The 12,021-nt window shown below is 40.5% G+C and overlaps 1 protein-coding gene across 9 annotated transcripts in view; it reads left to right on the top strand.

Annotated features, from left to right (window-relative positions):
* The window catches only part of mcf2l2 (MCF.2 cell line derived transforming sequence-like 2), a 373,245-nt gene that overhangs the window by 198,529 nt on the left and 162,695 nt on the right, over positions 1-12,021 (top strand). For all 9 annotated transcript variants that reach the window (XM_034180353.1, XM_034180346.1, XM_034180350.1 and 6 more), the window contains exons 20-21: positions 2,688-2,780; positions 7,511-7,633. In XM_034180353.1, coding sequence (XP_034036244.1) covers positions 2,688-2,780; positions 7,511-7,633 — 216 coding nt within the window. The remainder of the gene's footprint in view (positions 1-2,687; positions 2,781-7,510; positions 7,634-12,021) is intronic.

Below are 12,021 nucleotides of genomic sequence, written 5' to 3'. Positions count from 1 at the left end.
GCTCATATATTAGATCTTGCAATTCCTCTTTTATTTTGCTTTTATTCTTTTAAATATTACAAATAGACAAACAAACACAGACACACCCACACACACACCTATGGACAATTTAAAGATTCCAGTCCACCTAACCCGCATGTCTTTGGATGTGGGAGGAAACCGGAGCACCCGGAGGAAACCCACGCAAACACGGGGAGAACATGCAAACTCCACACAGAAAGGCCACGGGAATTGAACCCACGACCTTCTCGCTGTGAGGCAACAGTGCTAACCACTAATCCACCGTGCCGATATATACGTATATAATACATACTTGCCCACATCGTAGGTACTACAGAAGCCATCTCATACCATTGCAACACAAATGATATTCAGCTGTAACATCTCCTGCAGGACTGCATTAGTGTTATGAAGAATAAATTGTGTGACAGTTTCTTGTCACTGCATACAGAAAACAAATTGAAATTTCTATTTGTGTCTGAACCAACTTGGTGCCTATAGTAACTGATTTAGAACGTCTGTTGTCTTGATGTTGACTTCACAGTTAAGCAGTATGAAATTCAGGCTGGCAATTCTATGGCAGGGGAATTACAATCAGAGCAAATTCTTAATGGTGAACTACCACATGGCCAGATTTTGCTGTCACTGTAAATCCAATACTATGGCCATGTTAGATGACCACATTGGAATTCACAGTGCTTCACTGTGTCCACATTTTATGTTACAGACTTATTACAAAATATACATACAGGCCTGATTGGTGGATTGCTGCAGAGATGGTTGTCCTAGTGGAAGGTTCTCCTTTCTCCATAGAGCAATGCTGGAGCTCTGACAGAGTGACCATCGGGTTCTTGGTCACCTCCCTGACTAAGGCCCTTCTCTCCCAATTGCTCAGTTTAGATGGATGGCCAGCTCTAGGAAGACTCCTGGTTGTGCTTATTGGGACCTTCAAAGCAGCAGAAATGTTTCTGTACCCTTCCCTAGGTTTATGCCTCAAGACAATCCTGTCTCAGAAGTCTACAGACAATTCCTTTGACTTCATGCTTGATTTATACCCTGACATGCACTGTCAACTGTGGGACCTTATATGTAGACAGGTGTGTGCATTTCCAAATCATGTCCGGGATAAATCTGAGCTTAATGGCAAAGGCTGTGAATACTTATGTACATGTAATTTCTTAGTTTTTTATATATATATATATATATATATAAATCTTTAAAAAACAAACTTTTTCACATTGTCATTATGGGCTATTGTGTGTAGAATTTCGAGGAAACAAATTAATTTCATCCATTTTGGAATAAGGCTATAACATAACAAAATGTGGAAAAAGTGAAGTGCTGTAAATGCTTTCCGGTTGCACTGTAAGTGTCTTTTACACATATGTGTTATCCTTGGTGTAAAATGAATTATTAACTCAAAGAACAGACCGGAGATCCATCTGTCACACTTCAAGATCTAATCTTGTACAAGAGGAGCAGTTGCGAAACAACGCACACCAGAATTTTCAAAAGAAATGGTCAGACCACATTTGATATCTGACACTATTTATCTTCACAGAGTGATGACATTTCGGGATGTGTGTCAAAAACACTTCTGCAGTCTGCTGTTAATCTTATGTCTACATGCAATGTTCTTCTTCAAGGGAATAATTATGTTTATCAAGTAAAACAACAGTGATTCCGCTTGTTTTGTCACCCAACGGCTCTTTCAAGGATGAATGAGTACTTGATATTCTTAAAGCACATGTATATAATAAAATTCTTAGAACATTTGCTAACTAGTTTGTATATCTGACTATTTTACATCTATGGATTATTTATTTATTTATTTATTTTTTTTTTTACCAAATTCAAAACAACCAACCAGGCATAACCAAGATGTTACCTTAAATAATATCTATTAAATTACATGTTTTTTTTTTTTTCTGTTTTCAGAGAATTCTCACCTCAAACATATTTTTTATCATGATCTGAAATGGACATAGTTGTTTGCATTATTAAAAAAATATTTGTTGACTCCACTCAGTGATGTTATGTTGTTACCCTAAAAAAAAAAAGACTCATTGGAAGAACTCAATTCAGTTATGTGCCGGATTTCCATCTAATTAATATATGCAGCCCCAACTTAAAGAAAACACATCCATGCAAGATAATTTAATTTAATTTAGTTGGGACTACATATATTTATTAGATGGAAATCCATTCCAATGAGTCAGTTTTTTGAGTGTAGAATGCACTGATGTACTGTAGTAGACTAATGCAGGGCTCACCTGCACTGCTCCTGGAGATTACCTGTCCTTGTTCCACTGACAGCTAATTATCTATGTCAGGTTTTCTCAGCCAATCAAGAGCAAGGAAACACCAGAGATGACTTATCAGGTGTTTGTAACAGTTACACAATGAAAACATGCAGGACAGGTCTAATGGTATGAGAAATGTCTTTCTTACTGACAATAAATGCCAAACGTCTAACTTGTGGTCGTGCTGACAAGAGTCTGAGGCACTTTGGTGTTTATGTTTCATTTGCTATAATTTTTGTGCAACATTTCTCTGCTACTTCTGATGTTTGTGCAAAATACTCACATGCGAGTGAAAACAGGAACTTGTTCGCCTGCTGACTTTAACATAATATTTTTAGTAATGCTTCATTCAGTTTTTTTTTTTTCGATTGACTATCTGAACAGGAATGCCAGAAGAAGCTGGACCACAAACTGTCTCTTGATGCCTACCTCCTAAAGCCTGTCCAGAGGATCACCAAATACCAGCTCATGCTCAAGGCAAAGTCTCTCTGTTTCTCTCACATACACACCATAAGGGGGGTGGGGTGGGGGGGTGTTAGGGTTAAGATCATGCTAATGACAACAGTCACCATAACAATTAATTGACCTTATTAATAAAATATTATTGGCAAAGTATGAATTTGGGATGTGGACAAGTAGGCCAGCGCCTCGATTAGGTTCTGCATAATTGCATGTGACCGCATTTTCGGGATTCGGACAGGGAGTTCCCTGCAATTCCTGTTGCTGTTTGGCTGTTGGAGAGATATCCTGATCTATTTTTAGGTTGATGACGTAGAAGAATTACCGAGCTCCCACCTCTTGTTCGAATTTTCATCACAGGCAATCGGAGAGAGAAGTTATTGTACATGATTTCTTGTTTTTGCTTCGTCAAAGTCACTTAAATTGTAAAGCAAGGAAGACTAGGGATTAAAAATCAATGTATAGGGAATAAAGAGTAAGTATTTCCCTTCATTTCTGTTGAATTTCAGAAGGATTGACCATTTCACAAAGATTGTGGTTGATCGCCAAAATCCAGTGACTGCCAGTGTTGAGATGATATACCATTTAAAATGAAAGAGAATGAAGGAGAGGGGGTAATCCATCATTCCTGAAAATTTCATGGAGATATCTTGGATATTAAGGAAGTTATGAGAAAAAAATATGAAGGAACAAGTCCAACTCGGTCACAACGGCCCTATTGTTTCATCTAGTCATTAACCCCAGGAGAACAAGCTCGATTCCCAGGACAAAAACACCCATAATTTCCTTAATACTTAAGATAATCACATGATTTTGATATTGTTTTAAAGTGTTTTTCATGTTCTTTCCGAATTCACAGTCACGTTTTATATTGGTATGGGATAGCAATTTTTATACTTGTCCCTAAATGAATAAAGCGATGAATAAACTACTCAGGAAACATTTTCTTTTTATCTTCTGGTTTTTCTGGATGTTTTTGTTAACACCTAGAGAGCCTTTGTGACACCCCCCTGAACTGTATGCACGCTTGGGGAGGCGATGGTCCAGTTGTTAAGCGTTGGGCTTGAGACCAGAGGATCCTTGGTTCAAATCCCAGCCTGACCGGAAAATCACTAAGGGCCCTTGGGCAAATTCCTTAATCCCCTAGTTGCTCCTGTGTAGTGCGCACCTTGTATGAGCACCCTGACATCACGGTGAATGTGAGGTATTATTGTAAAGCGCTTTGAGCGTCTGATGCAGATGGAAAAGCGCTATATAAATACAGTTCATTTACACTTACACATGTAGTATTCCAAAAAGACATTGCATAATATATCCCAAATCACTGTCATTACCAAAGAAACTAGAGAAAACTCTCAACAGCCAAGTATATTTACAGTACTCATACAACCACCAACCATCAAAAATGTCATTACAACAAATAACAGTCAAACATCAACAGATTCCAACCAAGCTGATGGACACATGTGCACTTGCCACACACACACACACACACACACATTCTGATACAGCCAAGCCACAGACATCAACAGCAATAATGTGAGACAAGGAATAACCAGTAGCTTGTAAACAAAAATCAATTATACGTACCAAAGTTCTTCATCACTTGAAAATGAAGTCCATCCTTTTTATTATACTTTTATTTAACCAGATAAAAACCCATTGAGATCGAGGTGTCTTTCGCAAGGGTGACCTGGCCAAGAAAGACAGCAGCACACGTTGTAATAGACAAAAAAACAACCATTAAAATACATAAAATACAAGCAAATAAGAAATCAAACACAAAGGTTTCAGTTACAGTAACAATGCACAATTTTTAAAAAAATGACAGTTTATGATTTCAAACACAGGCACTGTTCAAAAGACTTCTGTTGACTGTTTCTTAAAATACAGCGGAAAGCTTCCGAGTTTATCTACATAGTTGTACAGCACAAAAGTGTCCAGTAAATCCACCATCAAATCTTTCTTTTCAAATCGTCAATTGAGGCATATTAACAACACTCTGGCAAACAACAGTAGTGTTTTAAAATTTTCCTGGTACATGATCAGAGAGGTAAGGTGACAACTACATGTCTTTGGTATCCGGTCTCTTGGGAAGATCCTTGGGTAGTGCTGGAATAACTGTGTCAATTGAGCATTTACTTAGGGAAGCTAAGATGAGATGGATCACTTATATTGTGAGGCAAGGGCGTAGGTTTGGTCTCAGCTTTGGTAGGGACAATACCACCCCCCCCCCCGCCCCCCTGTCCACCACCATCACCCCCTAACCCACTCATACCATTAGACGCACAAGTACAGGATAATACATAACATATGACGACATAATGCTGAATAATTTAACACTTTATTTACATTATTAAGTGTGTAGGCAGACAAACAAATAGCTTAAATAACAAAATTGCACCCAAAATCATGAATCTATTCTATAGGCCTACACCTGAGAGAACAAGACAACAAAAAAAAATACTTGTGGAGCTAACAAAAAAAAAAAAGTTTTTGCAACCAAGATGTATAATCTATTCTCTTCATCAATAATGCAGTTGTAGGTATCTGGCAACCTAATTTGCCAACAAAAAAAGGGCTTTACAATGATATATATGGTGTATTACGGTAAACGTAAGCCTGTGATGTCATAACGCAGAGGAAAAACAGAAGTTTCACACTAGTGCGCCGCTGATTCTCATTACCGTAAGTTCTCATGTAAGCCCTCACGCTGAAAAATTTCAACACTGACAGCAAGCCAAGAACCCGTGCTTTCCAACAGTATGCTATATGTTGCATATATTACGGTAAAGTGCGTTCGGTGACTTTTGAAACGAGGGAAAAGTATGAAAAAGAGCGCAAAAGTGACAGAAAAGTACAGAGACAGACAGCAAACATAAATGTAGTAATTTTTGAGGAAAAGGCAGGGTGTTAGTGTCATCTGTGAAGGTGTGTGTGCGTGTTTGTGTGGGTGTGCAGTTTATTTTAAGTGTGGCGCACAGCATTGTTCGCAACCCCTCCCCCCCGCCCTTGTTTTTCTGCACCGGAGCAGTTTTGCCAGATATGAAATATGAAACTATCGTACCAAAACCTCAAAATTATCGTATTTTGGGAGAAATTATCGTACACAAACAAAACGCATACAACGTAGCTATTTTAGCGTTTGTTTTTTTTAATTTACAAAGAATTTTATGTCACATTTTTAAACAGTAATTATAGTAATGGGGAAACTATGGCACAACAAGAACGCAAATGCACTACCAGACTAGAAAGATTTTTTTTTTCTGTGAAGGGACACAAACGTGTTAATTACCAGACTAGAAAGAGTCGAATTCAACCTCGAGGTCGCTGTCGTCATCCGATGCCATGGCCACTTGTGCAGATTTTGTTGAACACAGAAAAATGTTGACACCTCCATAAGGAACTTTAACTTTTTGTTATTCTTCTTGTATATCTCTTTGCTCTTGTATTTTGTTCGTTTGTTATTGCATTTGTTGAAATAAAGTTTCGAAAAAAAAAAAATGTTGGTTGGGGAATCTTCCTGTCACGGTAAAGATTGGATGGGAACTCATTACTTTGTATGAGAGGGGGCGGGCTTTCAAATGACTGTCCCGGTCGCCCAAAGCCAGCATTTGATGCCGCCTGAGTGCAACACCTGCAAAATGATTCTTGGGTGTCAGAGAGAGATGCGTGTTTGGGCAACCAACTGAAATTATCGTACATATTGGATTTTTTCCCATTATTGATCGTACATCGTACAGAGGGCAAAACTATCGTACAAATACGATAATTATCGTACATCTGGCAACAGTGCACCGGAGCCACCCATCCTCTGCGCTCTGGGACCTCCCACTTTACAAATGAAGCACTGCCTGCCACGAGATGCGTTTTGTTTACGTCCATGTGAGAAGAACGTGAGCCAATGAAATTGCAACATGGGTAACCCTGTCACTCTGGCACGTCGAAAACACAAAATGTGACGACTAAAATTATAGTACCGAGTTCGCAAAAAAATAGTGAATGATTTTGTTATATAAAAAAAATTATAAATATTGGTAGGGACTATTTTGCCATCCCAAAATATTGGTTGTGACTTGTCCCTATGGTCCATATGCAAACCTACGCCCCTGTTGTGAGGGAACTTTAGCAACAAGAATTTGGCCATGTGGCACATTTCTCTGAGCATTATCCAGCTTGCAGATGCCTTGGTGTTGAGGACCCCAGCAGCTGGAGAAGGCCATGGGGATGCCCACGGTTCACCTGGTTGCAACAGATTGATTTTCGAGAGGTTGGGATAGACTGGTTTTCTATCTCTGTGGTGCCCTCTAGCACAAGGCAGTTCTGTAGTGTAGTGAGTGCAGTGAAGTGTGGCACCACCGTACACCCCCACACCATGATCAAGCAAGTCAACCTTAAACATGATGTCCACATCCAGCTGTTTTAGTCACAGTTGCTCATACGAACAATGAAGTAGGCATGAAAGCACCTGTGTTACCATGAAGATGTATTCATGTGGGAGCTTCTCTTATCCGACCAGTAGATGTGAATTTTTATACCCCAAAGATGAACTGCTGGATGGACAGAAAGCTTGACATCTTCAACATGATGACAGTGGTGTCTCAGTCTACCTGTATTAATGACTATGCTTGCTATCCACTCTCTACTGTCTTTTGCCCTTCAAATCTTTCCTTTATGATCTGATTCCTTCTCATCACTAGTTGATAAAATGCAGATGCAAGTCTTTTAACACTCCCTCCATCTTCCAGGAGATGTTAAAGTGCAGTAAGGGTGAAGGGACGGCAGAGCTGGAGGAAGCCCTAGCCACCATGCTGGACATCATCAAGTCTGTCAACGACTCCATGCACCAGATAGCCATCACAGGCTTCGAGGTCAGTGTGCACAATTCATATTTTAGTCTCATGCTCAGATGGTTCAGTACAGGAAAGCATTAATCAAATGTCAAGGCCACAGTGAAGCTTGTATTATGATATGACTGAATCACAAAGATTTAACTCTGAGTTCTCCTTCTCATTTTTGATTCCACTTTATATGATTTGTACCCCTTTTCACTTATAAATCACTAACTTCACACATAACACAAAGATGGGCAAAAAATGCAGGAAGCGGTCGAAAAGCCGCAGCAAAAAATGGAGTTGGGCAACCGCGAACAATTCCACCTGTTGTCGGGAGGAACAACAGGTGGACACACAAGCGTGAACGAAACCGTTGCCCCATATTGTTCACGATATGGGGCGACGGTTTCATTCACGCTTGTGAGCTTGGATGAACACAGTGTGAGCCTGTGGAACATGTGGCTCTCACAGTGCATCAGTTAGATGCTGGACATATGTACATAAATCAACAAATATATATCGAAGATGAAAATAATGCAACGCACAGATTCAGAACATCATAGGAACAATGAATGTACTGTTTAAATATAACACAGTCATGGTACTGGTCATGAATCTGTTGTCACTGAAGAAAAAAAACACAGCAGGTTCTAATAATTAATTCCTGTTATGAAGAGCGGACAATATATAATATCTTCTGGTTCCTCTCTGTACATGACCCATGGTCATGCATGTACACAAGCTGATGGACTGACATGAATGAAGCTACGTGCTCATAACGTGGGCACATCAGCTGGCCGCTCATGTCCATCGGGCGGCGCATGTCCAGGTGTCCAGCGAGCGCTGCGCCAAAAGACACCACATCATATGGCCCATATCTCAAGTGGTGGCCGTGACAGTCCGATTGCGAGCTGAGTGTTCACATGATCACACGGAGCTGATGTTGTGCGCGCCGATGCATTTGCTGCTGCCCATTGCTAAGGCGATGTGTTTTTATGTATTTCCACATGAGGGCCGCATGCCCTTGCACGCGCCTCACAGTGGAGTGTTGTAAGGTGATGTCCTTCATAACATGATATGTGTTCTCCAGCTGTGACTTGCAAGTCCACAGATCCCAACAGCTGCTGCTGTTATGGACACGCTCACCTTTGCAATTATTATTATTTATTTTATGTATTTGTTATGTATGTAGTTATTGTAGTATTTATTTATGTATTTGTCCTGACTCTGTTCTCTGTGTTGTTAATTTAACATGTCGTGTGCATTGAGCTGCTGTCATTTCCAGCATTGACTCGCTGGCCGGTGATCAGCTGACAGGCGCTGTGTTTTGCTCTGTGCAAAGCGATCACACATGAATGAGTTCCCACCTTTCCCCATGTTTTATATATTTATCACTTGTGAGACAGGGTGTGCCAGTCTACTGCAGGACCACCTAGAGACGGACAATCATATTCACACACACCAATGGTCAAATTAAAGTTTCCAATTCATCTAACTTGCACAACTTTGGAAGTGGGAGGAAGCCAGGGCCTCCAGAGGGAGCCCATGTGAACACTGGGGCAACATGCAAACTCCACACAGAAAGGACCATGTGGGAAAGGTTCCCATAACCTTCTTAGCCACCACTAAGCCACCAACAGATTTCATTGTCCATGGTAAATTAACTAGCAGCAGCTAAGTGGCAAACTGGATGGGTGGCCAAAAACGCAGGCTCAGGTTCGGTGCACAATATTCAGTTCAAAATAGCCTCAGCTTCTGAGTAAAAAAAATTACTCTGCTGGGATAACGTTTGGTCCCAGTCCAAATAGTTAGATAGATAGATAGATAAACTTTATTGATCTCACAGAGGAGAAATTCACATGTTACATCAGCTCTTAAGAAAACACACAAGGTGGGTACAAGTAGAGGTAAACGTTCATCGAACAGCGTGTGCAAGGATAAGCAATAATAATAAGGCTTTGCCGTATTAAATTTATTAGAATAACCAAAGTGTCATTTCAAATAAGTCAGACAGTTGTTTCAAAGACTGGTGACAAACATTTTCAAAGCACATCTGTTGTTACTGATGTGATGTTATCACATGAGTCAGACAGGCCATACAGGATGTCTGATGATGTAAGATGCCACGTACTGTATGACGCACTTTAAGTAGTTTCAGCTGTGCTAAGTCAAAGACATGGTTGTAATTTTTTTGTCTCAAAAGGGAATATGTTTTTGCTTGACGGGCTGAATCCTGATCCACACCATCTCCTCTTCACAACTGTATGCAAGCAAATGAAGAAAATACTCCTCACGTATGCAACGCCATGCCTCTGCAAAATGTTCAGTTCAAGCCTTGTTGTGTTATGTCTAAACAACACAAAGGGCACCACACACTCATACCGCACACTTCACCTCATAAATGTAAGGATCATTGCAGGGTTTTTTTTTTTTTTTTTTTTTGCCTTTTCTGTATTGTCCTAACTTTTTCTGATTTGGGGTTGTACATCCATCCCACTGTTAAAATCTACATCATCACATTGAAGACAACAATATTACAAAACAGTAAAAACATCACATAATAATTACCGACTGAATGCAACATCTCTCAAACAATAGCTAGACAAAATTAAGTTATTTTATTAATAGAATAGAATAGTCTTTATTGTCATTGTGCAGGAGTGGTACAGTGGCAAGTCTGGCAACAGGTCCAGACAGAAACTACGCTCGCTGTTTTGATGCGAGGCACTCCGGCAGCCCGCAAGGATAGAACTGTTCTCTTCTTCTTTCCTGTGTTCAATCTTGTCCAGTTCGTCCGATGTTAAATTTTTACGCCGTTGCTTTTGCTGTTCTTCTCATTTGCTCTCCTCCTCTTTCCATTCCTCAAATGTTTTATTTTGGTCAAAAATATAAAATTCACTTGGAAATCCATGTTTTATCGCATTTCTGTCATTCACCTGTCAAAACACAGCTGATCTGCGCCAATTGATTGTGTGTGTGTGTTGCTATGGTGACGACCAGAGCGGAGTGATTATAACAGTGACTTAACTCGCCGAACTACGTGTGCGTATACACGAAAATAATGCACGCCAGTTAGACATGGAATTCTCACTGACCATGGTATAATTTTTTTAAAGTGACATTGAGATAGAGCTAGTTACTCTCGCGCCATTCACCCATGAATTAGAAGCAGGCATGAGTATTTAAAGCTGTCACTTCCAGCTTACCTCTAACCTATTTGCTGTACACCGATTTAGATGTCACCTCCTCCACCTCGATGTCACCAGTTGGCCCCTCTCCCAATATTGAAGGTTGGCACTTTGCCCCTGCCTTCTTCTGACAGCAGGTTCCCAGCTCTGCATCTCCCTGGAGGCCTTTAGTAGACAAGGACCAATGCCAAAGGATGTTTTCTACTCATAAACCAGCACTTTACATTGTTCCTCACTATGGTGGTTATTTATCAGTTCAATTCAATTTATTTAAATCACAACATAAGCCCCCCCCAACATAAGTCCCCCCAAGGTGCTTCACATGGGTAAGGTCTAACCTTAACAAGGCCCCTGAGCTGCACATAGGCGAGAGTGGTAACTAAAACTCCCTCTTGACATGACGGGCGGGTGCCAGGCACCTGAAGCAGCTGGACCCGCAATGCAGACTCCCAGATCAGGTTTACGTGTAAAAGAGGTCGCCATCTTTATTTCAGGCTGAGGTTCGGTACACAGGTAATCAATCAGCGGAGCGGAGGTACAAACAGGGTCAGGCAACAATGCAGGGGAACCCTGCCATATTCAGGCAGGGTTCAGAGGCACAAGCAAACACTGACATCAAGGATGAGGTGAAAGGTGTAGTCAAAAACAGAGCAGAATTGAAAAAACACGGCAAGGCAAAAGAGGACTGAAAACAAGAGCTAGAATGTGTACACACAACAACAAACTGGCAGAGAAGTGTTGGCTGGGAGGTGTTTAAATAAGGCAGGAGTTAACAAGGTGCACGTCTAGAAAGGGGCGTGGCTAGTGAACAAAGATGATACATGGTGCAAGAAGGTGAGGAGGGACAACACAAGGTGGAGTGAGGTAAGACACAAAGATGCGTGAACAGGTGCCAAACGTGAGTGAATGAAAACACAAAGCAGACAGAAACAAAGTGAGAGACAAAGACACGTGGCAGGTGCAGTTAAGTGAACGTGAGGAAACTGAACAGAGCAAAACAGAAACCAAGGACCGAGTAAAATGTACAATGAACCAGAAAACTAAGAGAATAAATGGAAAATAAATACTAAAGCGAAACTAAACAGGAACCGACTAGGAAAACAAGGTGGTAAAACAAACTATAAGAAAAACAGTGACTACATGATAACAACAAACAGAACTCGACATTACAGCATAGCATAAATAAGAGCAAAATAAACAAGTGATAAAAACACAAACCAGCTGAACAAAACTAGA

This window comes from Thalassophryne amazonica, chromosome 10 (assembly GCF_902500255.1).
Source record: "Thalassophryne amazonica chromosome 10, fThaAma1.1, whole genome shotgun sequence".
Lineage (NCBI taxonomy): Eukaryota > Metazoa > Chordata > Actinopteri > Batrachoidiformes > Batrachoididae > Thalassophryne > Thalassophryne amazonica.
The sequence above is the reverse complement of the archived record's forward strand: the minus strand, read 5'-3'. Positions and strand labels throughout refer to the sequence as shown.